Genomic DNA, 26,171 nt, shown 5'->3' with positions numbered 1-26,171 from the left:
GGATTGGGGTCTGCCGTTCGCTCCGGCCGCTGCGGCCCAGCTCCTTCCCGATGACACAGTGCTTCGTCCCGCGGTGTCCCAGGCTGGGGAGATCACAGTCACTCCAACCTCACCTCATTGTGCCGGCTCCAGCTTCTAGGGCCTTACACACTCGAATTTAGTGACCCCGCTCTTCTTCCAGATATCCTGACGAACCCGTTGTGCAGACGAGGGAGACTGAGGCCTCGCCAAGTGCATGCCCTACAGAGAAGCCGCAGACTTGGGAATCAAACCCAGGGTCTGTCTGAGCCCCAGAGCCTGTGCCCAGACCCATTGGCCAGGCTGAACTAGCTGCCCTTGTCATCTCTCCAGTCTGCACCTATTCCTCAGCGTCCACACAGCATGAGATTGGATGGAATCTTTGGTTGCAGGGGCCCAAGGACTTGGGCCACACTCTGATGCTTTCCCAAGCTGTAAACAGGGAACTGGATCAGAAATGGAACAGCTGGGACTCGAACCGGCAGCTGATGTAATGCTGGTGCCACAGACGGAAGCCCCTGGCTGTAACCTTTGGACCTCCAGGATTTGTTGCTTAGGAACAGTTTTTGCATTGCCTGATGTTTAAGGGTTATCTTTCACTCAACCCATCAGACCCCACTGCAAAAACAGCAGCGTTTCTCATGCTGAAACAGGGCTTGCTGGCAGGTGCTTTGCTGTTACTTTAAGTCTGCTTCTGTTTTTCCTTTTAGACGCCTGCAGAGTCCCTTCGTCCCACTTGGGAGAAGGCCTGCTTGCTGAATGGCAGCCGTGGATGACTTGCAGTTTGAAGGTACATGGGTTGGGGTCTCCACTTATGGTCACCGCATGCCTGCCTCCTCTCCCTCCAGCAGTGGCTTTGCTGTACCGCCTCCCTCAGTAAGGAGCTCCATTGCAAGGACTAGGCCACACCTAGGTGTCCCTGTCCCGTCAAGGCTCCGGCTGTTTGTTCTACTGAGTGACCTTCTCAGTTAGTCGTTGTCAGTGTGGCACAGCGATTCCGGATGTTTATAGAGTTCTTTATAAGTTCAACAAACATTGGCCACCACGTGAATGTCTGCCTGGCATTAGCTGTGGTATTAGATGGTGGAGGTTACAAAGGTAGGTGTGCACACTGGTAGGGTAGACAACAATGTGGAGAAGAACGTGATGAAGTATAATCAGGCCATTCTGTTGCTGAACTGCAGGTGTCACATGAGTGGGAACACAGACAGACACTTGCGGTTCTCAAGGTGAGATGAGTAAGGGGGCCCAAAGGAAGCCAACAGGTGCAACAGGCTAAGCTATCACTTGCTGTGCCAGCATCCCACGTTGGAGTGCTGGTTGGAGTTCCAGCTGCTCTGTGTCCCTTCCAGCTCCCTGCTGATGAGCCCGGGATGGCCCAAATGCTTGGGTCCCTGCTGCACCTGTGGGAGACCTGGATGGAGTTTCTGGCTGCTGGCATCCACCTGACCCCAAATGTGACTGTTGTGAACCAGCAGTTGGAAGATCTCTTCCTCCTTCTGCATTTTAAATAAATAAGAACATTTTTAAAAAGATTTATTTATTTTTATTGGAAAGGCAGATATTCCGGGTCTGTCATGCAAGTATAGAGTCCCAAGGCTTTGGGCCATCCTCGACTGCTTTCCCAGGCCACAAGCAGGGAACTATGGGATCTTGGTGTATGCAAGGCAAAGACTTTAGCTACTAGGCTACAGCACCATACCTTCTCTTTAATTTTTTTAAAAAATAATTTATTATTTACATGAAAGGCAAAGACACAGAGATCTTCCATCCATGGGTTGCCCACTCCAAATGCCTACAGTAGCCAGGGCCGAGCCAGGGCCGGGCCAGACCGAGGCCAGGACCTTGGAGCTCCTTGTGGTCTCCCATACGGTGATGGAGCTGCCTCCTGAAGGTATGCACCAATAGGAAGCCAGAGTCAGAAAGAGGGTCGGGGATCCCCATGCTACAGGCGCTGCAATGTGGGGGGCTAGCATCCCAAGAGGCGCTTTTACTGTTGCCACATGTCCTGTCTGACTGTCCCGCCTCTGCCACTGCGGCTGGGTGATCTAAGGTCACCTTCATCTTTGGTCTCTCAGTTTGGGTCCTTATCTTCCTTCTGGGCTTCCTGGTTCCTCCCTTCTACTCTCACTCTGTACTGTATAGCTAGAGTCAGCCTTATTTATTTATTTATTTATTTATTTAAAGGAAGGAAAATGTATTTATTCTAAGATTCATTTACTGGGATTTGTAAGCACCCTTTCCATGGTGTTGAGAATGTGCTAGGGGCTGCTGTGTTTGCCGGCAAGGGCGCCCATCCTCTGGGGGTCTGGGAAGGATAGTGGATTGATCCTGGGGCCCTCATGAAACATGGGTGGAACATGGGTTGTCCACAGCCTGGGGGTGGTAGCAGTGCGATCCACCACAACTGGAGTACCACTTGGGGGCCGGTTGAATTCATTGGCAGAGGCTTCTGCAGGAGGAGGAGGAGGAAGAGCTCCCGGCAGTTCCAGTACAGGTTCCGGCTTGATCCCAGGTTCTGTGGTTCCATCTTTCTCCTCTTCTTTTCCTCTGGCTGCTTGCCATCTTCTCCACTTGATGTTGAGTCTGCAGCCATTGACAATCAGTTTATGAAAGGACTTTGGCGCAGCCGCTTCTGCAGCTTGCCGTGTGGTGAACTGGGTTAAGGCATGCTGCTCGCTGCACGACAGTGATGGTCCAGAGCTCTCCAAACTGGCAGAAGTGGTTTCTTAGCTCTGTCTCTGTAATGCTATCGCCTAGACCACCCACACAGAGGGTGGTGATGGTCTTGTCCTCTGGAGGGTCAGGCAGGGCGGGGTTGAAGCCCGCTTGAGGAGCTTATCTGCTGCAGGGTCATTGATTCCGTAATATTGGTCTTTACTCTTCTGATCAGCAAGGGGATCATTTAGATCTGTAGGCTTCTCATGCCTGTCAGGACATTCCTCTGCTCTTTGACACTCTCCTCTGACCCAGAAGGAAAAGATGTGGGGCCGATTCCTTTTGAAGTAAGGGGTGGTCTGGGCCAGTTTGAGCAGCATGTCACTGGTGGAGGTGGCCTTCCCTGGCATGCCAACAGGCCGTGTCCCATCAGTTAGAAATTTCTCTCTGCATATTCTGTGTGTAGTATTCTTTGTTGACATCATTCTTTGGCATGTCATCTTTAAGACAGCCCTGCATCACGAACCTGGGTGGGCAGGCCATACTCGAGGTCTGGGAGGCAGGTCTGACAGACATTCTTCAGTACACTGCAGGTCTGGCACACCTCAGTCTTCTTGAAAGCATGCGACCCCAGGACACCAGTGAAACACTGTGAAGGGCCTGGCACAGATTTTGCATTCCTTTCCATACTTTTCTTTGGTCATTCGGATATTCTCCCAGACACGTCTGGCACAGAATAGGGAAGTCTGCATCCTCCCAGTTCTGCCTGTTGTAGGTGTTGGGACCCAGAGAGGTCGCCATCTTAGTCGCACTTTCGATCTGCTTTCCAGTCCCTGTTCACTGTCTGGCAGTGATGGATCTGATGCCTGGAGACTAAAGTCATGTACGTTTGCTAGCAGCATCAGGCTTTTATAGACAGAGGCTCACAGAAGAGCCTTTCTGGAATTTACATATCAATTGATGTATTGGAGTTCCCATAAGCCTGTCTATAGATCCCATCAGTTGTCGCCACACCCTTGCTTGAAAGTATCTTTTTTGTCCTACAGATCCAATCAACTGTCCTCCAGATCCGCTTCTGTTTCATAAACTAGGACTGAGGGATGAAACTAGGGAGAACATGTTCTTGGAAGGGCAAGAAATGGGGGAGAAACAGGATTTTATAGTTTACAAAGGCAGCTTCACCAGGGACCAGAGACCCTAACTGCCTGCAGATTCAGCCCCAATGTCATTTTTTTGCCAGGTGCACAGCATTGCATCCAGGACATGGGTGAGCGCAGCTTGAGGCAGTTGTGTTTGCTGCTCTGTAGTGCATTGCCTCTCTCCGACCACCGTAAGAGCACCACCCTCAGGGAGTTGTCGCCATGCTTGTCCTAAGGATTGCAGTTTTTCCTTAGCCATATCACTGCTTCACATTTCCCTTTGTAAATATTGAGAAGGAGGAAGCCCTAGTTTCACTATTACCTCAAAATCATAGGGGATCTAGTTTGCTTCACAGCTCCAACCATTGAAGTATTCCCACACATACAAACAAGTGGGTCCATGGGACACACAAACCTTTTTAAAAGCTGTGATGGCATTACAATTTAAACCTTCATATGTAGGCTGATTATTTTCTTGACTAAGTGTAATTGGGGCAAGTATAATTCATGAGGTCTCCAGGGACTATCCAACACTCAGGAATGTCATTGATCAGATTTAAGGGTAAGGTGGCACAGGGTGGTTGTTAACCGTCTTTCTTCTATCTCATCCTTGTCTTCCTCACTGGAAAAATCTGGGAAATCTTATATATATTTAACCTGGCAACTTTTATTCTTCTTATTAGTTTTAGTTTTGTTTTCAGCCACGTTATGGAGGCAAGGGTTATGCATACATATAGCCTCTATTGCTGTCTAGTTACTTCTACTCCACTTTCCACTAAAAAGTTACACCTAAAAGGCTATGTACTGCACTGATTCCGATCGGTCCATGTTCCCACTTACCTCTTTCATTGGGGGTCTCTGTTGGTCTATCTGCTTTCAAGTGCCTGTTCACAGGCAAACTTGGTGCTTTAAGCCAATAGTCATACGAGTGCACTGATGGTCAGTAGCTCTGCTTTTTTGTTTGTTTGTTTAAGATTTATTTATCTATTTTGTTGGAAAGGCAAATTTATAGAGAAAAGGAGAGGAGGATCTTCAGTCCACTGATTTACTCCCCAAGTGGTCACAACACTAAAGCTGAGCCGATCTGAAGCCAGGAGCCAGGAGCTTCTTCTGGGTCTCCCATGTGGGTGCAGAGTTCCAAGGCTTTGGGCCATCTTCGACTGCTTTCCCAGGCCACAAGCAGGGAGCTGGATGGGAAGCAGGAACAGCTGGGACGGGACACAAATTGGCACCCATATGGGATCCCGGCGCATGCAAGGCAAGGATCTAGCTACTGAGCCATCGCACTGCACTCTTGAATAATCCTTTGAAAGCCAAGTTTGATTGCTATTGTTCCAGAATCTTCTGCCAGTTCCCACCTCACTATGGAGGCCCCACATAGTCCTGCTCCCACTACCCAAGATTTCAATTCCGCTGCTCCTGTCCTTTCCCTGTCCTAGCTGCACAGGCTCGTGCTCCTCTTACATGCCACGTTCACTGCACACGTGCAGCTCGTGGCACTTGCTGTTTCTCATTGGGACAGTCCTACTTATAAACACAATGCTTGCTGCCTTGCTGTGTTCTTCTGTACTTCATCCTTTTTTTAAAAAAAATTATTTTATTATTTTTATTGGAAAGGCAGATACCCAGAGAGAAGGAGAGACAGAGAGGAATACCTCCCCAAGTGGCTGCAACTGCAGGAGCTGCGCTGATCTGAATTCAGGAGCCCGGAGTCTCTTCTGGGTCTCCCATGTGGGTGCAGTGTCCAAAACTTTGGGTTGTCCTCAGCTGCCTTCCCAGGCCACAAGCAGGGTGCAGGATGGCAAGTGGGACAGCTGGATGTAGAACCGGTGCCCATATGTGATCCTGGCATGTACAAGGTGAGGACTTTAGCTGCTAGGCTACCATGTCAGGCTCCTTTTTTTCTTTTTAAAGATTTGTTTATTTGAAAGACAGAGTGACACAGAAAGAGGGAGAAAGAGAGGAATGGGGTTGGGGGAGAGAGAGAGAGAGAAAATCTTCCATCTGTTGGTTTACTCCTCAAATGGTTGCAACAGTAGGAACTGGGGCAGTCCGAAGTCAGGAGCTTCTTTTGGGTCTTTGCACATGCATTCAGAGGCCCAAACACTTGGACCATCACCTGCTGCTTTCCCAAGACATAAGCAGAGAGATGAATCATAAATGGAACATCCGGGTCTCAAATCAACACCCTTAGGGGACATTGCTGTTGTAGGTAGTAATTTAATCCACTATGCCACAGCGCTGAACCATGTCACTTCATCCTGTCTGGGAGTGTAGTGGGAGAAAGTTCAAGGGCAGAGAACCCCACCTGTAGAATCCTTGAGGCACAAGGCCATGTGCTGCAAGGGATGGAAGACAGTCCTGTGTTCTGGGTGACAGGTGAGGGAGGCTGGCACAAAGCGAGGCTTGTGGAGGAGGAAGCAGCAGTGGTGCGGGATTGTCAGCGATGCGTGGTGTCACAGGAAGCTTCCCCATGGAGGAACGGTGCTGTCGCATGAAGAAGGTGGAGTTCAGGAGCCTGTGGCTGCCAGGATCATGGTAGGAGAGGAATGGTGGCACAGGGTAGCTTTGGGTAAGCCAGGATGCAGAAGCAGAGAGGGTGGCTGGCAGAAGACAGAACCCTTCTTTGCCCTCAAGGGTCAGAAGTGGGCAAGAGCATCCAGCTAGTGCAGAGTCACCATGATGTGCCATTCGCAGTTCCTCTGGCATGGCCCCTTGGCATGAGATGCTGTCCTCAGCATCTCTGGCTGTGCTTCTGAGGTGGCCTCATCCCTCGAAGCCTTTCCTAAACCCCTCTGCTGGACAAGGTCTTGGCTTCCTCTGAGCTTACTTCTCATGTTGATATGGACTTGGTAGGCAACCAGTTCACGAGTTGCTAGTTTGGAAGCCACACCTCCCCTGCTTGTATAATTCTTTTTGTCCATCTGTGTGTCAAAGGACGTGTACCCATTATTACGTGGGACTTAAGTAGGGATGGTGTTGTGCTATTGCGTAACCACCCCTCTCTTAAGTCCTCTTTTTTTTTTTAAGATTTATTTATTTATTTTTATTACAAAGTCAGATATACAGAGAGGAGGAGAAATAGAGAGGAAGATCTTCCTTCCGATGATTGACTCCCCAAGTGACCGCAACGGCCAGTGCTGCGCCTATTCAAAGCCAGGAGCCAGGAACTTCCTTCCGGGTCTCCCACGTGGGAGCAGGAACCCAAAGCATTGGGCCTTCCTCGACTGCTTTCCCAGGCCACCAGCAGGGAGCTGGATGGGATGTGGAGCTGCCAGGATTAGAACCGGCGCCCATCTGGGATCCCAGTGAGTTCAGGGAGAGGACTTTAGCCGCTAGGCCACGGCGCCGGGCCCTCTCAAGTCCTCTTAAAAGCCCATGCTGGGGAGGGGCTTGCTCTTTTCATCTCTCAAGCACTTTGCTCGCACACTCCCTTGCTCTCTTGCTGCCTGTGGATAGACTCTGAGGATGGAACATAGCCATCTCTATGTTACTGTTTTCCTTCCTGGCTCACTCTCCATGAACACGGGCCATGTATATCTGTAGTCCTTACTCTCAATAAACCTTATCACTTGTTTATGTCATGTTGGTGCCTATACTTGAAATGCCATTTAAGTAAGAGGCAGAAATCAAGGAATAAATATTTGACCCAAACCCGGACCACAGCAGTGTGGCCCTGTCTTTGCTCTGGCATGTGCATCCCACCGGTCAGCTGCCACTTTGGGGATATGCAATTTGAGTGGATCTTCCCTGCTCTGATTCTCTCTAGCAAAGTCATGCCCATCTTTTGAAAAGTCAGTGCCTTTTCCAGTTAATAAATGGTGGCTATAACAATATGTAAAAGTCAGAGTACAGAGAGAGAGGGAGAGACAGAGATCATTCATCTCCTGGTTCATTTGCCAAATGGCTATAATGGCCAGAACTGGACCAGACCAAAGCTAGAAGCCACGAACTTCCTCCAAGTCTCCCACATGGATGCAGGAGCCCAAGGCCTTGGGCCATTCTTTGCTGTTTTCCCATGCCATTAGCAGGGAGCTGGATGGGAAGTGGAGTTGTCAGGACTCAAACTAGCGCCCTAGGGGATACCAGCACTGCAGGTTGAGGACTAGCCTGTATACTACCACACCGGCCCCCCAAAATATTTATCATTCTTACAAATATCTCTGAGATAGGAATTACCCACAGTTTATACATGAAGAAACAGAAAGGGAGGAGGGGAGTGATTTGGCTGAGGTCATGGAGCTCTGGAGCTTGGGACCACAGCACTTTATGCTGGAAGCTGAGGCTTGCGTAACTGTTACGTAGTCACTTTGGTTTTCTCCCTGTAGCTGAGACAGGGTGAACTTAGTGCTGTGAGAGCTCCTGGCTCCTGAGCTTTGCACAAATGCAGCTACACTACGTGGAGGGTGCTGATGCTCATTACTGGGGCATGTCAATCAGCAAGGTCCTTTTAGAAAGTGGTGCTGCAGTATGGTTCCAGAGCCTTGCAAGTGTCTGTACTGCTTGACCTGCTAATTATATTGGTAGGTAACCCACAGCTTCCCACACACCCACATTCCTTGTGTATTCCAAACGCTGATTCAACCAGAAGACATTTTTCCCCTAGGTAATCCCCAGCAGATCACAAAATGCTTTTTGGTAGTGTGATCACCTCTCAGAGCAATGCGGGACATCCTGTGGGCATGCGGAAAGCATTTGTTGAATGAATGATAGAGTGTCCTGCGCACAAGTCTCGCTCTGTAAAGAAAGCAAAATAGAGCAAAAATATGAAAAGTGTTTGCTTCCGTGTGGTGGGATCCAGAAGGATTTTTAGTTTATTACTCCCACTTTCATTTTTGTTCTTAAATTTTATATAGTGGTTTCATAGAATTCACCGGGAAAAAAAGTAAGTTCCATTACAAATTTTTTAGCTGGGGCCAGTATTGTGACATAGCTAATCAAGCTGTCATCTGCAGGGCCAACATCCCATATAGGCACCAGTTTGAGTCCTAGCTGCTCTACTTTCCACCCAGCTCCCTGCTAATGCAGCAAAGGATGGCCCTAGTCCATGGGCCCCTGCACTCAAGTGGGAAACCTGGGTGAAGCTCCAGGCTCCTGGTCCAGCTCTTGTGGCCACTTGGAGAACAAACCAGCAGATGGAAGACCTCTGTCTCTCTCTCTGTAACTCTGGTTTTCAAATAAATAAAAATAAATTTTGAAAAATAATTAAATTTTTGATTTTTTTTTTTTTGCACTAAATCAGGAGAGAGGTTTTGGTTGAGCCAGATTCTGTGCTAAGGATTCTATTTAGATAAAATTCCTCATTCTCCCCAAGTTCTTTGACCTAACTGGCCTCTCCATTTTACAGGTGGTCACACTGAGGTTTATGAAGAACGTTGCTTATTTGGGCTCACATGGTTAGAAAGGAGCTGATTCAGGACTAAAATCCATTTTCTTGTGGTTTTGCAGTTCTTTCTGTGTGGGGTTGATTTCTAGAAGGGGCTTTTTTTCGAAGCCTTTTGCGGCCCGTGTCAGAGGGGGTCCACACGGAGCTGAGTTGGACAGCTTGTGTTGAACTTGACAGCAGAACATTTCTGATGCAGGGGAGTCCCCCTAAGGCTTTGTGCTCTAATTCCTTCCAGAATTTGGTGATGCCACTGCTTCTCTAGCAGCACGCCCTGCTGGTGCCCCAAGTGTTAAAGAGCCTGCTGAGACCCCAGAAGATCATCCAGGACCCCCGGGAGGCCTGGGGAGAGAAGAGGACGACGAGTTACTGGGAAATGATGACTCTGACAAAACTGAGGTTGGAACTTGTGTTTGAACTTTTTTCCCTCTTTCTGAAAGATTTGTTTATTTGAAAAGACAAAGTGGCAGAGAAGGAGGAAGAGGCAGAATCTTCCATCCACTGGTTCACTCCCTAAATGGCCACAACAGCTGGGGCTGGGCCAGACTGCAGCCAGGAGCCAGGAACTTTATCCAGGTCCCTTGTGGGTGGTTTGGGGCCAAGCACTTGGGCCGTCCATTGCTGCCTTTCTGGGTATATTAGCAGGGAGCTAGGGCCGAAGCAGAGCAGCCTGGACTTGAATAGGCACTTTGGCATGAATATGTTTTAAAACTTGTTCATGGGGCCCAGCACAGTAGCCCAGCAGCGAAAGTCCTTACCTTGTATGCACCAGGATCCCATATGGGCGCTGGTTCTAATCCTGGCAGCGCCACTTCCCATCCAGCTCCCTGATTGTGGCCTGGGAAAGCAGTCGAGGATGACCTGAAAAGCTTTGGGACCCTGCACCTATGTAGGAGACCCAGAAGAGGCTCCAGGCTCCTGGCTTCGGACCAGTACAGCTCTGGCCATGGGGGCCACTTGGGGAGTGAATCATCAGACAAAAGATCTTCCTCTCTGTCTCTCTTCCTCTCTGTATATCTGACTTTGCAATAAAAATAAATAAATCTTCTAAAAAAAACCAACCTGTTTATGCATTTGCTCATCACCTACCATATGTCCAATACAGTGCCAGGCGGTGGCAGCAGAGACTGACACCAAGCCTCTGCCTTTCAGGGGAAACAGACATGTGCCTCCTTATGATGTGTGCCATGGGCACTGGCAGAGGGGCATGGCGGAGGGGAGCGTCAGGGCGGTGGGAGGAGATGGAGGGGGCTCAGGGTGAAGAGTGACCTTAGCAAAGAGAACTTTGTTGTTGAAGTCACAGAGGCATGAAATTGTGTGACACAGATAGGAATACCACCAACACTGCCTTAAAAAATTTACTTGTTTATTTGACAGGCAGAGTTTATAGAAAAAGAGATTGAGAGAAAGGTCTTCCTCCCATTGGGCCACTCTTCAGATGGCTGCAAACAACTGGGGCTAGGCCAAGCTGAAGCCAGGAACCTGGAATTCCCTGAGTCTCCCACGTGGGTGGGACGGCCCGAGAACCTGGACTATCCTCTGCAGTCTTCCCAGGAGCATTTGTAGGGCACTGGATTGGAAATGGAGCACCTGATACTCAAACTTGTGCTCATGGGATTCCAGCATGGCAGGTAGTGGTTTAACCCACAATACCACAGCACCAACGCCCAGGAATACTTCCCATCTTCACCTAAATTGGAAGCAAAATGTAGGCCGAGACAAGAGATGAGGCTTCCCAGTGGGCCAGGTTTCGCCGCAAGGATGCACTGTGTTTTGACTACTGGAAGCTGTTGAAAGAGTTTAAACAATAAGACCAGGCACAAAGATAGGTAAGGTGCAGAAGCCTGTGGCTGGGCAAGAACATGTACCAGAGTCCAGAACGCCTGAGACAGATGAGGAGCAGGGTTGCCTGTGCCAGGGCTGGGCTGGGGAGGACTCCAAGGAGAGCAGGTGTGGGCCTGCGTGGGGTTCAGAGTAACAGGCTCGGGAGGAGGGGCCTTCTGTGTGTACATTGCTGGGTCTCAGAAAAGCTGTTTCTGCTGCTGTTTGATGAATTGAATCATGACTGACTGCCCAGAACCCGGTGCACCTGCAATGCTTGAGTCAGACACTCCCACCTGAGCCTGTCACTGAGGAGGAGACAGACATCTTCTGCTTCATTCTCCTGGTGGCTCCAGTGGCGAGGGCTGGGCCAGGCTGAAGCCAGGAGCCAGGAATCCCATCCCGGTCTCTGACATGGGAGGCAGGGGCCCAGGCACTTGGGCCATTCTCTGCTCTCTCTCTCTCTCTCTTTTTTTTAAAGATGGATATGTTTATTGAAAGGCAGAGTTACAGACAGCGTGGGCAAGGCCAAGAATTCTTCCTCTGCTTTTCTCCCCAAATGGCCGTAGCAGTACGAGTTGGGCCCCTCTGAAGTCAGGAGTTTCATCTGCATCTCCCGCATGGGTGGCAGGGACCCAAGCACTTGGCCATCTTCTGTTGCTTTCCCGGACACGTGAGCAGGAAGCTGGATCCGAAGTGGAGCAGCTGGGACCCTAACTGCACTCAGAGGGGATACCAGCATCCCAGGCTCAATACCGGCCCTAGCCATCCTTTTTAGGTAGGGGAATATGGGCCTGAGAAGAGCCTCGGGGTTCACTGAATTCTCCCCATAGCAGGGGGCCCAGGATTTGAAGCCTGCTGATGTGATGTGTTCGTTCCTGTGTGTAGCTGGGTTGGGTGTTGGTCTTTGGATGCAGGTGTGTGGGACATTTTTATTTGCCATTAGTTCCCTCCATCCTCTTCTCTCTGCAGTTAGGAGATTGCCTCTCGGTTCACTGTTTTTGTTTTGTGTTTTAACCGCTTGCAGTTACTTGCTGGACAGAAGAAGAGCTCCCCCTTCTGGACGTTTGAATACTACCAAACCTTCTTCGACGTGGACACGTACCAGGTTTGTAGAGTTGCAGAGCCCTGGCTTTTTTGGGTAGCTGAGCTGGTTCCGCAGTGCTCAGATGCAGTGAGTGGCTTTGTGTACCGGAAGTGGTCAGACAGAAGGGATGGTTAGCATTGTGGAATTTGGCAGTGGTTGAATTTATTACATTCCTCAAACAAAAGAAAAAGCCTAACGTGGACTACCATGTTTTCTAGGTCTTCGACAGAATTAAAGGGTCTCTGTTGCCGATTCCTGGAAAAAACTTTGTGAGGTTATACATCCGCAGCAACCCTGATCTCTATGGTATGTGTGTTGCCTGCTGCCACTGAAGGCCAGGAGATGTTTGGGCTGCCTGAAGAGTGGAGAATATGAGGATTGGTGGCTTTAATTTACAGGGGATTTGGTAGGGGGCTGGGGACCACAGGAGGCAATTTCACACTTTCCCCTTGATTGCTGTGTTCCAGCAGTGTCTTCAATTGAACTGACTCTCCTGGCATTTGGTCATAGGCACCCGGAGTCTGAATTGGGAATAGTGCATAGGGTTGTGGGAAGGCGGTATCCTCAACCTTTGTGCTGGTTGAGAAAAGACTGGAGACCCAGCCGGAGCGCCGGAGGCAAGAGCCCAACAGCTTTGACCTTGCGTATTTGAGGGAGGAGAAAGCTAACCATAGCAGGCGTTCTTGTGCAGTGTTTCTTTGGTACCCGGGTGTGCTAGGTGCTGGTGCATTCTTGGGGCAGCCCCTCAGGGAATAGCCCTGCTTTTCAAGTGAGGCAGCTGAAGCTCTGCAAAGTTCATGGCTAGGTATGCCCAATCTTCAAGGACATTCAACCACCATTCTATTTGTTGATGAAAAGAAGTGAAGGATGCGTGAGATGCTACCATGTGCCAATCATGACATGATCGAGCTCCTACAAGACTATGGTTGGGGTGGGTGTAGGGTCTGGTGGGTGAGTCACCTGTGTGCTGTGTTGGAGTACCTGGGTGTGTATGCTTCAGCTGTTGATGTGACTCTGTCTGAGTGCTTGCTGTCTGTGTGTGCATGTCTCAGTGATTTCAAAAAAGAAGGGAAACAGTGGGTGTTGTGGCACAGTGGCTTGGGCTGAGCTGGTACCATGTCTGTGGTACCAGGCAAAGGACTTGGCACCAAGCAGATATTAAATTTTTTTTTAATTTATTGAAAAATAAAAAAATGACAGACTAAAGGGGACAGAGAGTTCTTCCATCTGCTAGTTCACTCCCCCAAGAGACCACAATAGCCAGGATGGGGTCAGGCTGAGACCAGGAGTCAGAAGCTGCATCTAGGTCTATCGTGTGGTGATGGGGATCCAAGTACATGGGCCATCATTTGCTATCTGTAGAGTAGCCAGCACTGGAACCACTTTGTTAGCATTGCAAGTAGCAGCTTAACCTTCTGTGTCACAACACTGCCCTTTAATTGAGGGCTCTACTTTGTGCTAAGCCCTGTGGTAGAGGCTGAGGATTTCAAGCAAGGCCAGAGCACACAGCCCTGGGGGTAGAAGAGCAAAGGCTGACACCTGTTGAACACCTTAGGTGTGCTGAGCATGGAGATAAGCTCTGATAGATTCCATACTACCTGATTTTCTAAACCCAAACGGCCAACAGGTCTATATCAGGATGCTTAGCCTTGCCTCTCATCAGGGAAATACAACTAATGCAAGATATGGGTGGCCGCCATTTTACCAACCTAAGCAAGCTGTCTTGGCTTTGCTCACTCATTCAGTTCATGCAACAGACATTGCAGGGAATCAGACAGACAAGAACACCTGCCCCTTGGCAGCTTACAATCTACTGAGCTTAGCGATGGACAAGGCGAGTGAGTATGTGAAGTTGCTAGTGACCACTGCTAAGATGAAATGTTCGAAGCAGAGAGGGAGAGCAGGCTTCTAGCCTAATGGGTGACACACGGGTGCCAACTCAGAGGGTCTGTATTGTTTTCCCGGCTCCAGCTGGGATGCCAGGGTCCTACCCGGGGAGGCATGGTGATGGTTCAAGTGTTTTGTCACTCCATGTGGGAAACCTGGCTTCTGCTTCCAACACTGGCTGTTGTGGACACTGGGAGATGAGCCAGCAGCTGAACACTCTTTCTCTGTCTCTCTGACTCTCAGATAAGTAATTAAACAACCAAAAAAAACCATACAGGAAGGACATGAAATATTTGTATAAGTGGGTGGACTTGAAAACTTTTGGGTTTTTTTGGGTGCATAGCGGGAGGGGTTGTTATCTTTTTTTTTTTTTTTTTTTTTTTTTTTTTTTTTAAGATTTCTTTAGTTAGGGCCAGTTCAATGGCTCAATGGCTAAATCTTCCTCCGTAAACTTCAGGATCCCATACGGGGCTGGTTCATGCCCCAGCTGCTTCACTTCCCATCCAGCTCCCTACTTGTGGCCTGGGGAACAGTGTAGGTTGGCCCAGAGCCTTGGGACCCTGCACCCAGTGTGAAACCCAAAAGAAGCTCCTGGCTCCTGACTCTTGGCTTTGGATCAGCTCAGCTCTGGGTGTTGCAACAATTTAGGGAGTGAATCAGTGGATGGAAGATCTTTTTAGAGAAAAAGAGTCTCCTTCTCTCTTTAAATCTGATCTGCCTTCCAATAAAAATAAATAAATCTTAAAAAAGAGATTTCTTTCTTTATTTGAAAGGCAGAGTTGCGTGCAGAACAGATTTGTCCACTGACTCACTCCCTGGGTGATCCCATGGAAGGAGCTGGGCTAGGCTGGTCCCTGGAGCTGAGTCTCCCACACAAGTGGCAGAGTTCAAGGAAGTGAACAGTATTCTGCTGCTTTCGCAAGTGCAGTAACAGGGAGCTGCACTGGAAAGTGGAGTAGCCAGAATTTGAACCAGCATTCACGTGGGATGTTTGTGTTGCAGGCCATGGCTAAACTTGCTCTGCCCCAACCCCTGCCCCTGCTTTTTCATTATGTTAGGCTTCTTTCTTCCTTCCTCTCTCCCTTCCTTCCTCCCATCTTTTCTTCCTTCCTCTCTTTTTTTCTTCCTTCCTTCCTTCCTTCCTTCTTTCCTTCCTTTCTTTCTTTCTTTCTCATTTATTCTTTCATTCTTTTCTCACACCATTTTCTCCTGCATTCCCAGACACATTATCAGGGAGCTGCTTGGAAAGTGGAGCAGTGGGGACTTGAACAAGTACACATATGGGATGCTGGCATTACAGGTGACAGCTTAACCCACTATACCACAATGCAAGCCCATTAGAACTATCTCATAATACAAAATGTATAATAGGAGGTTTCAGTAACAGATGCAAACTAAATTAAGGCTCCTGTCCATCTCCACCCTCTACTGAGAGGAGGAATTAGGAAGAAAAAGGGGCAGAGGAAGAAAAGAGAAGGAGGGTGTGGAGCCACGGGCTGGTCCTGGGGTGGGGTGGGTGCTGTCTCTGGAGTCCAGGCCTCTTGTGGGGTGTCAGAGAGGGGACAGAGCCCAAGTCATGGTGGGCTTTTGTATTTGGCACAGTTGGGATTTGGTGGTAGGCTGTGGGGGGAGTTCACAGAAGGGCTCTGAATGGGAGACCTGTCGTGGCAGCCAAGGGGAAAAGCATGCTAAGGATTGGGAGCATTTTCTTGCTTCTGCCTGAAGGTGAGTTACTGATTTGGAGGCAGGGAGCGTGGGTGGGCAAGTGTGAGCACCTGTCAGGCCACCTGCAGGTCTCCTCACCAGCTGCTCCTGCACCAGGATAGTTCCATTGCTTAGGATGGGGGCGCCTAGGGAGTTCTGGCCCAGTGTGTAAATCAGCACAGCTGTGCTGTTGGCCTCAGGATGAATTACCACCTGCCAGCAGGGTGCTGCTCTCACTCTAGCTCTTTCCATCTCTGTTCATCTGCGACCTCAGACTTCCTTGGCCTGGGCTTCTGCATCTCTTCTCACACTGTTTTCTCTTCCCAGCCTGCTTGTCTCCCTCAGAGCCCCCACCCACACCCTGCCTCACATCACTTGGCAGGCCCCTCCCTGCTCTTCTGCAGACCCGAGCTGCAATATCACTTTATCTGTGAAAACTTGCAATTAGATTTTTTTAAAAAAAGATTTATTTTATTTTTAGTTTTTAAAAGATTTATTTTATTTTTATTGCGAAGTCAGATATACAGAGAGGAAGATTTTTCTGTCTGATGATTCACTCCCCAAGTGAGCACAATAGCCAGTGCTGTGCTAATCTGAAGCCAGGAGCCAGGAACCTCCTCCAGGTCTCCCACTCGGGTGCAGGGTTCTAAGGCTTTGGTCTGTCCTTGACTGCTCTCCCAGGCCACAAGCAGGGAGCTGGATGGGAAGTGGGGCCACTAGGATTAGAACCGGCGCCCATATGGGATCCCGGGGCATTCAAGGTGAGGACTTTAGCTGCAAGACCACCACACTGGGCCCAGAAAAAGATTTATTTTATTTTTATTACAAAGTCAGACATACGGGCTGGAGTGGGGGAGGAGCTAGCTAGCACAATCCAGGCGGGGGCCCAAGCAGCTTGGCCAAGGGCCGCCATGCGGCCCGGGTGCGAGGGTCCCTGCCACGATTCCAGCCTAACACAGCCAAGCTTTCCACCACCTGCGCAGGTACATGGGGTGCGAGGCTCTCGGGCAGCTTTCCGATTTGCCGGGGTCCTGGTCTGATGGCCTCCTTCTGGGCGGGAAGGTTGTCCCAGGACCCTGAGAAGCGGGTTGGGAACGCCTCTGAGCCGCCATGCCAGGGGCTGGAGTGGGGGAGGAGCTAGCTAGCACGATCCAGGCGGGGGCCCAAGCAGCTTGGCCAAGGGCCGCCATGCGGCCCGGGTGCGAGGGTCCCTGCCACGATTCCAGCCTAACACAGCCAAGCTTTCCACCACCTGCGCAGGTACATGGGGTGCGAGGCTCTCGGGCAGCATTCCGATTTGCCGGGGTCCTGGTCTGATGGCCTCCTTCTGGGCGGGAAGGTTGTCCCAGGACCCTGAGAAGCGGGTTGGGAACGCCTCTGAGCCGCCATGCCAGGGGCTGGAGTGGGGGAGGAGCTAGCTAGCACGATCCAGGCGGGGGCCCAAGCAGCTTGGCCAAGGGCCGCCATGCGGCCCGGGTGCGAGGGTCCCTGCCACGATTCCAGCCTAACACAGCCAAGCTTTCCACCACCTGCGCAGGTACATGGGGTGCGAGGCTCTCGGGCAGCATTCCGATTTGCCGGGGTCCTGGTCTGATGGCCTCCTTCTGGGCGGGAAGGTTGTCCCAGGACCCTGAGAAGCGGGTTGGGAACGCCTCTGAGCCGCCATGCCAGGGGCTGGAGTGGGGGAGGAGCTAGCTAGCACGATCCAGGCGGGGGCCCAAGCAGCTTGGCCAAGGGCCGCCATGCGGCCCGGGTGCGAGGGTCCCTGCCACGATTCCAGCCTAACACAGCCAAGCTTTCCACCACCTGCGCAGGTACATGGGGTGCGAGGCTCTCGGGCAGCATTCCGATTTGCCGGGGTCCTGGTCTGATGGCCTCCTTCTGGGCGGGAAGGTTGTCCCAGGACCCTGAGAAGCGGGTTGGGAACGCCTCTGAGCCGCCATGCCAGGGGCTGGAGTGGGGGAGGAGCTAGCTAGCACGATCCAGGCGGGGGCCCAAGCAGCTTGGCCAAGGGCCGCCATGCGGCCCGGGTGCGAGGGTCCCTGCCACGATTCCAGCCTAACACAGCCAAGCTTTCCACCACCTGCGCAGGTACATGGGGTGCGAGGCTCTCGGGCAGCTTTCCGATTTGCCGGGGTCCTGGTCTGATGGCCTCCTTCTGGGCGGGAAGGTTGTCCCAGGACCCTGAGAAGCGGGTTGGGAACGCCTCTGAGCCGCCATGCCAGGGGCTGGAGTGGGGGAGGAGCTAGCTAGCACGATCCAGGCGGGGGCCCAAGCAGCTTGGCCAAGGGCCGCCATGCGGCCCGGGTGCGAGGGTCCCTGCCACGATTCCAGCCTAACACAGCCAAGCTTTCCACCACCTGCGCAGGTACATGGGGTGCGAGGCTCTCGGGCAGCTTTCCGATTTGCCGGGGTCCTGGTCTGATGGCCTCCTTCTGGGCGGGAAGGTTGTCCCAGGACCCTGAGAAGCGGGTTGGGAACGCCTCTGAGCCGCCATGCCAGGGGCTGGAGTGGGGGAGGAGCTAGCTAGCACGATCCAGGCGGGGGCCCAAGCAGCTTGGCCAAGGGCCGCCATGCGGCCCGGGTGCGAGGGTCCCTGCCACGATTCCAGCCTAACACAGCCAAGCTTTCCACCACCTGCGCAGGTACATGGGGTGCGAGGCTCTCGGGCAGCTTTCCGATTTGCCGGGGTCCTGGTCTGATGGCCTCCTTCTGGGCGGGAAGGTTGTCCCAGGACCCTGAGAAGCGGGTTGGGAACGCCTCTGAGCCGCCATGCCAGGGGCTGGAGTGGGGGAGGAGCTAGCTAGCACGATCCAGGCGGGGGCCCAAGCAGCTTGGCCAAGGGCCGCCATGCGGCCCGGGTGCGAGGGTCCCTGCCACGATTCCAGCCTAACACAGCCAAGCTTTCCACCACCTGCGCAGGTACATGGGGTGCGAGGCTCTCGGGCAGCATTCCGATTTGCCGGGGTCCTGGTCTGATGGCCTCCTTCTGGGCGGGAAGGTTGTCCCAGGACCCTGAGAAGCGGGTTGGGAACGCCTCTGAGCCGCCATGCCAGGGGCTGGAGTGGGGGAGGAGCTAGCTAGCACGATCCAGGCGGGGGCCCAAGCAGCTTGGCCAAGGGCCGCCATGCGGCCCGGGTGCGAGGGTCCCTGCCACGATTCCAGCCTAACACAGCCAAGCTTTCCACCACCTGCGCAGGTACATGGGGTGCGAGGCTCTCGGGCAGCATTCCGATTTGCCGGGGTCCTGGTCTGATGGCCTCCTTCTGGGCGGGAAGGTTGTCCCAGGACCCTGAGAAGCGGGTTGGGAACGCCTCTGAGCCGCCATGCCAGGGGCTGGAGTGGGGGAGGAGCTAGCTAGCACGATCCAGGCGGGGGCCCAAGCAGCTTGGCCAAGGGCCACCATGCGGCCCGGGTGCGAGGGTCCCTGCCACGATTCCAGCCTAACACAGCCAAGCTTTCCACCACCTGCGCAGGTACATGGGGTGCGAGGCTCTCGGGCAGCATTCCGATTTGCCGGGGTCCTGGTCTGATGGCCTCCTTCTGGGCGGGAAGGTTGTCCCAGGACCCTGAGAAGCGGGTTGGGAACGCCTCTGAGCCGCCATGCCAGGGGCTGGAGTGGGGGAGGAGCTAGCTAGCACGATCCAGGCGGGGGCCCAAGCAGCTTGGCCAAGGGCCGCCATGCGGCCCGGGTGCGAGGGTCCCTGCCACGATTCCAGCCTAACACAGCCAAGCTTTCCACCACCTGCGCAGGTACATGGGGTGCGAGGCTCTCGGGCAGCATTCCGATTTGCCGGGGTCCTGGTCTGATGGCCTCCTTCTGGGCGGGAAGGTTGTCCCAGGACCCTGAGAAGCGGGTTGGGAACGCCTCTGAGCCGCCATGCCAGGGGCTGGAGTGGGGGAGGAGCTAGCTAGCACGATCCAGGCGGGGGCCCAAGCAGCTTGGCCAAGGGCCGCCATGCGGCCCGGGTGCGAGGGTCCCTGCCACGATTCCAGCCTAACACAGCCAAGCTTTCCACCACCTGCGCAGGTACATGGGGTGCGAGGCTCTCGGGCAGCTTTCCGATTTGCCGGGGTCCTGGTCTGATGGCCTCCTTCTGGGCGGGAAGGTTGTCCCAGGACCCTGAGAAGCGGGTTGGGAACGCCTCTGAGCCGCCATGCCAGGGGCTGGAGTGGGGGAGGAGCTAGCTAGCACGATCCAGGCGGGGGCCCAAGCAGCTTGGCCAAGGGCCGCCATGCGGCCCGGGTGCGAGGGTCCCTGCCACGATTCCAGCCTAACACAGCCAAGCTTTCCACCACCTGCGCAGGTACATGGGGTGCGAGGCTCTCGGGCAGCTTTCCGATTTGCCGGGGTCCTGGTCTGATGGCCTCCTTCTGGGCGGGAAGGTTGTCCCAGGACCCTGAGAAGCGGGTTGGGAACGCCTCTGAGCCGCCATGCCAGGGGCTGGAGTGGGGGAGGAGCTAGCTAGCACGATCCAGGCGGGGGCCCAAGCAGCTTGGCCAAGGGCCGCCATGCGGCCCGGGTGCGAGGGTCCCTGCCACGATTCCAGCCTAACACAGCCAAGCTTTCCACCACCTGCGCAGGTACATGGGGTGCGAGGCTCTCGGGCAGCTTTCCGATTTGCCGGGGTCCTGGTCTGATGGCCTCCTTCTGGGCGGGAAGGTTGTCCCAGGACCCTGAGAAGCGGGTTGGGAACGCCTCTGAGCCGCCATGCCAGGGGCTGGAGTGGGGGAGGAGCTAGCTAGCACGATCCAGGCGGGGGCCCAAGCAGCTTGGCCAAGGGCCGCCATGCGGCCCGGGTGCGAGGGTCCCTGCCACGATTCCAGCCTAACACAGCCAAGCTTTCCACCACCTGCGCAGGTACATGGGGTGCGAGGCTCTCGGGCAGCATTCCGATTTGCCGGGGTCCTGGTCTGATGGCCTCCTTCTGGGCGGGAAGGTTGTCCCAGGACCCTGAGAAGCGGGTTGGGAACGCCTCTGAGCCGCCATGCCAGGGGCTGGAGTGGGGGAGGAGCTAGCTAGCACGATCCAGGCGGGGGCCCAAGCAGCTTGGCCAAGGGCCGCCATGCGGCCCGGGTGCGAGGGTCCCTGCCACGATTCCAGCCTAACACAGCCAAGCTTTCCACCACCTGCGCAGGTACATGGGGTGCGAGGCTCTCGGGCAGCTTTCCGATTTGCCGGGGTCCTGGTCTGATGGCCTCCTTCTGGGCGGGAAGGTTGTCCCAGGACCCTGAGAAGCGGGTTGGGAATGCCTCTGAGCCGCCATGCCAGGGGCTGGAGTGGGGGAGGAGCTAGCTAGCACGATCCAGGCGGGGGCCCAAGCAGCTTGGCCAAGGGCCGCCATGCGGCCCGGGTGCGAGGGTCCCTGCCACGATTCCAGCCTAACACAGCCAAGCTTTCCACCACCTGCGCAGGTACATGGGGTGCGAGGCTCTCGGGCAGCTTTCCGATTTGCCGGGGTCCTGGTCTGATGGCCTCCTTCTGGGCGGGAAGGTTGTCCCAGGACCCTGAGAAGCGGGTTGGGAACGCCTCTGAGCCGCCATGCCAGGGGCTGGAGTGGGGGAGGAGCTAGCTAGCACGATCCAGGCGGGGGCCCAAGCAGCTTGGCCAAGGGCCGCCATGCGGCCCGGGTGCGAGGGTCCCTGCCACGATTCCAGCCTAACACAGCCAAGCTTTCCACCACCTGCGCAGGTACATGGGGTGCGAGGCTCTCGGGCAGCTTTCCGATTTGCCGGGGTCCTGGTCTGATGGCCTCCTTCTGGGCGGGAAGGTTGTCCCAGGACCCTGAGAAGCGGGTTGGGAACGCCTCTGAGCCGCCATGCCAGGGGCTGGAGTGGGGGAGGAGCTAGCTAGCACGATCCAGGCGGGGGCCCAAGCAGCTTGGCCAAGGGCCGCCATGCGGCCCGGGTGCGAGGGTCCCTGCCACGATTCCAGCCTAACACAGCCAAGCTTTCCACCACCTGCGCAGGTACATGGGGTGCGAGGCTCTCGGGCAGCTTTCCGATTTGCCGGGGTCCTGGTCTGATGGCCTCCTTCTGGGCGGGAAGGTTGTCCCAGGACCCTGAGAAGCGGGTTGGGAACGCCTCTGAGCCGCCATGCCAGGGGCTGGAGTGGGGGAGGAGCTAGCTAGCACGATCCAGGCGGGGGCCCAAGCAGCTTGGCCAAGGGCCGCCATGCGGCCCGGGTGCGAGGGTCCCTGCCACGATTCCAGCCTAACACAGCCAAGCTTTCCACCACCTGCGCAGGTACATGGGGTGCGAGGCTCTCGGGCAGCATTCCGATTTGCCGGGGTCCTGGTCTGATGGCCTCCTTCTGGGCGGGAAGGTTGTCCCAGGACCCTGAGAAGCGGGTTGGGAACGCCTCTGAGCCGCCATGCCAGGGGCTGGAGTGGGGGAGGAGCTAGCTAGCACGATCCAGGCGGGGGCCCAAGCAGCTTGGCCAAGGGCCGCCATGCGGCCCGGGTGCGAGGGTCCCTGCCACGATTCCAGCCTAACACAGCCAAGCTTTCCACCACCTGCGCAGGTACATGGGGTGCGAGGCTCTCGGGCAGCATTCCGATTTGCCGGGGTCCTGGTCTGATGGCCTCCTTCTGGGCGGGAAGGTTGTCCCAGGACCCTGAGAAGCGGGTTGGGAACGCCTCTGAGCCGCCATGCCAGGGGCTGGAGTGGGGGAGGAGCTAGCTAGCACGATCCAGGCGGGGGCCCAAGCAGCTTGGCCAAGGGCCGCCATGCGGCCCGGGTGCGAGGGTCCCTGCCACGATTCCAGCCTAACACAGCCAAGCTTTCCACCACCTGCGCAGGTACATGGGGTGCGAGGCTCTCGGGCAGCTTTCCGATTTGCCGGGGTCCTGGTCTGATGGCCTCCTTCTGGGCGGGAAGGTTGTCCCAGGACCCTGAGAAGCGGGTTGGGAACGCCTCTGAGCCGCCATGCCAGGGGCTGGAGTGGGGGAGGAGCTAGCTAGCACGATCCAGGCGGGGGCCCAAGCAGCTTGGCCAAGGGCCGCCATGCGGCCCGGGTGCGAGGGTCCCTGCCACGATTCCAGCCTAACACAGCCAAGCTTTCCACCACCTGCGCAGGTACATGGGGTGCGAGGCTCTCGGGCAGCATTCCGATTTGCCGGGGTCCTGGTCTGATGGCCTCCTTCTGGGCGGGAAGGTTGTCCCAGGACCCTGAGAAGCGGGTTGGGAACGCCTCTGAGCCGCCATGCCAGGGGCTGGAGTGGGGGAGGAGCTAGCTAGCACGATCCAGGCGGGGGCCCAAGCAGCTTGGCCAAGGGCCGCCATGCGGCCCGGGTGCGAGGGTCCCTGCCACGATTCCAGCCTAACACAGCCAAGCTTTCCACCACCTGCGCAGGTACATGGGGTGCGAGGCTCTCGGGCAGCATTCCGATTTGCCGGGGTCCTGGTCTGATGGCCTCCTTCTGGGCGGGAAGGTTGTCCCAGGACCCTGAGAAGCGGGTTGGGAACGCCTCTGAGCCGCCATGCCAGGGGCTGGAGTGGGGGAGGAGCTAGCTAGCACGATCCAGGCGGGGGCCCAAGCAGCTTGGCCAAGGGCCGCCATGCGGCCCGGGTGCGAGGGTCCCTGCCACGATTCCAGCCTAACACAGCCAAGCTTTCCACCACCTGCGCAGGTACATGGGGTGCGAGGCTCTCGGGCAGCATTCCGATTTGCCGGGGTCCTGGTCTGATGGCCTCCTTCTGGGCGGGAAGGTTGTCCCAGGACCCTGAGAAGCGGGTTGGGAACGCCTCTGAGCCGCCATGCCAGGGGCTGGAGTGGGGGAGGAGCTAGCTAGCACGATCCAGGCGGGGGGCCCAAGCAGCTTGGCCAAGGGCCGCCATGCGGCCCGGGTGCGAGGGTCCCTGCCACGATTCCAGCCTAACACAGCCAAGCTTTCCACCACCTGCGCAGGTACATGGGGTGCGAGGCTCTCGGGCAGCTTTCCGATTTGCCGGGGTCCTGGTCTGATGGCCTCCTTCTGGGCGGGAAGGTTGTCCCAGGACCCTGAGAAGCGGGTTGGGAACGCCTCTGAGCCGCCATGCCAGGGGCTGGAGTGGGGGAGGAGCTAGCTAGCACGATCCAGGCGGGGGCCCAAGCAGCTTGGCCAAGGGCCGCCATGCGGCCCGGGTGCGAGGGTCCCTGCCACGATTCCAGCCTAACACAGCCAAGCTTTCCACCACCTGCGCAGGTACATGGGGTGCGAGGCTCTCGGGCAGCATTCCGATTTGCCGGGGGTCCTGGTCTGATGGCCTCCTTCTGGGCGGGAAGGTTGTCCCAGGACCCTGAGAAGCGGGTTGGGAACGCCTCTGAGCCGCCATGCCAGGGGCTGGAGTGGGGGAGGAGCTAGCTAGCACGATCCAGGCGGGGGCCCAAGCAGCTTGGCCAAGGGCCGCCATGCGGCCCGGGTGCGAGGGTCCCTGCCACGATTCCAGCCTAACACAGCCAAGCTTTCCACCACCTGCGCAGGTACATGGGGTGCGAGGCTCTCGGGCAGCTTTCCGATTTGCCGGGGTCCTGGTCTGATGGCCTCCTTCTGGGCGGGAAGGTTGTCCCAGGACCCTGAGAAGCGGGTTGGGAACGCCTCTGAGCCGCCATGCCAGGGGCTGGAGTGGGGGAGGAGCTAGCTAGCACGATCCAGGCGGGGGGCCCAAGCAGCTTGGCCAAGGGCCGCCATGCGGCCCGGGTGCGAGGGTCCCTGCCACGATTCCAGCCTAACACAGCCAAGCTTTCCACCACCTGCGCAGGTACATGGGGTGCGAGGCTCTCGGGCAGCATTCCGATTTGCCGGGGTCCTGGTCTGATGGCCTCCTTCTGGGCGGGAAGGTTGTCCCAGGACCCTGAGAAGCGGGTTGGGAACGCCTCTGAGCCGCCATGCCAGGGGCTGGAGTGGGGGAGGAGCTAGCTAGCACGATCCAGGCGGGGGCCCAAGCAGCTTGGCCAAGGGCCGCCATGCGGCCCGGGTGCGAGGGTCCCTGCCACGATTCCAGCCTAACACAGCCAAGCTTTCCACCACCTGCGCAGGTACATGGGGTGCGAGGCTCTCGGGCAGCATTCCGATTTGCCGGGGTCCTGGTCTGATGGCCTCCTTCTGGGCGGGAAGGTTGTCCCAGGACCCTGAGAAGCGGGTTGGGAACGCCTCTGAGCCGCCATGCCAGGGGCTGGAGTGGGGGAGGAGCTAGCTAGCACGATCCAGGCGGGGGCCCAAGCAGCTTGGCCAAGGGCCGCCATGCGGCCCGGGTGCGAGGGTCCCTGCCACGATTCCAGCCTAACACAGCCAAGCTTTCCACCACCTGCGCAGGTACATGGGGTGCGAGGCTCTCGGGCAGCATTCCGATTTGCCGGGGTCCTGGTCTGATGGCCTCCTTCTGGGCGGGAAGGTTGTCCCAGGACCCTGAGAAGCGGGTTGGGAACGCCTCTGAGCCGCCATGCCAGGGGCTGGAGTGGGGGAGGAGCTAGCTAGCACGATCCAGGCGGGGGCCCAAGCAGCTTGGCCAAGGGCCGCCATGCGGCCCGGGTGCGAGGGTCCCTGCCACGATTCCAGCCTAACACAGCCAAGCTTTCCACCACCTGCGCAGGTACATGGGGTGCGAGGCTCTCGGGCAGCATTCCGATTTGCCGGGGTCCTGGTCTGATGGCCTCCTTCTGGGCGGGAAGGTTGTCCCAGGACCCTGAGAAGCGGGTTGGGAACGCCTCTGAGCCGCCATGCCAGGGGCTGGAGTGGGGGAGGAGCTAGCTAGCACGATCCAGGCGGGGGCCCAAGCAGCTTGGCCAAGGGCCGCCATGCGGCCCGGGTGCGAGGGTCCCTGCCACGATTCCAGCCTAACACAGCCAAGCTTTCCACCACCTGCGCAGGTACATGGGGTGCGAGGCTCTCGGGCAGCTTTCCGATTTGCCGGGGTCCTGGTCTGATGGCCTCCTTCTGGGCGGGAAGGTTGTCCCAGGACCCTGAGAAGCGGGTTGGGAACGCCTCTGAGCCGCCATGCCAGGGGCTGGAGTGGGGGAGGAGCTAGCTAGCACGATCCAGGCGGGGGCCCAAGCAGCTTGGCCAAGGGCCGCCATGCGGCCCGGGTGCGAGGGTCCCTGCCACGATTCCAGCCTAACACAGCCAAGCTTTCCACCACCTGCGCAGGTACATGGGGTGCGAGGCTCTCGGGCAGCTTTCCGATTTGCCGGGGTCCTGGTCTGATGGCCTCCTTCTGGGCGGGAAGGTTGTCCCAGGACCCTGAGAAGCGGGTTGGGAACGCCTCTGAGCCGCCATGCCAGGGGCTGGAGTGGGGGAGGAGCTAGCTAGCACGATCCAGGCGGGGGGCCCAAGCAGCTTGGCCAAGGGCCGCCATGCGGCCCGGGTGCGAGGGTCCCTGCCACGATTCCAGCCTAACACAGCCAAGCTTTCCACCACCTGCGCAGGTACATGGGGTGCGAGGCTCTCGGGCAGCATTCCGATTTGCCGGGGTCCTGGTCTGATGGCCTCCTTCT

The 26,171-nt window shown here is 55.7% G+C and overlaps 1 protein-coding gene and 1 pseudogene across 1 annotated transcript in view; one reads left to right on the top strand and one right to left on the bottom strand.

Moving 5' to 3' along the window:
• The window catches only part of YIPF1 (Yip1 domain family member 1), a 57,109-nt gene that overhangs the window by 137 nt on the left and 30,801 nt on the right, over positions 1 to 26,171 (top strand). Inside the window, exons 2-5 of the mRNA XM_004588690.3 lie at positions 729 to 808; positions 9,437 to 9,597; positions 12,047 to 12,127; positions 12,325 to 12,412. Of these exons, the coding sequence (XP_004588747.2) occupies positions 778 to 808; positions 9,437 to 9,597; positions 12,047 to 12,127; positions 12,325 to 12,412 (361 nt within the window). The 5' untranslated portion in view covers positions 729 to 777. The remainder of the gene's footprint in view (positions 1 to 728; positions 809 to 9,436; positions 9,598 to 12,046; positions 12,128 to 12,324; positions 12,413 to 26,171) is intronic.
• LOC101524106 (pre-mRNA-splicing factor RBM22-like) lies at positions 2,099 to 3,477 on the bottom strand (annotated as a pseudogene).

This window comes from Ochotona princeps, chromosome 2 (genome assembly GCF_030435755.1).
Source record: "Ochotona princeps isolate mOchPri1 chromosome 2, mOchPri1.hap1, whole genome shotgun sequence".
Taxonomy (NCBI): domain Eukaryota; kingdom Metazoa; phylum Chordata; class Mammalia; order Lagomorpha; family Ochotonidae; genus Ochotona; species Ochotona princeps.
The sequence above is the reverse complement of the archived record's forward strand: the minus strand, read 5'-3'. Positions and strand labels throughout refer to the sequence as shown.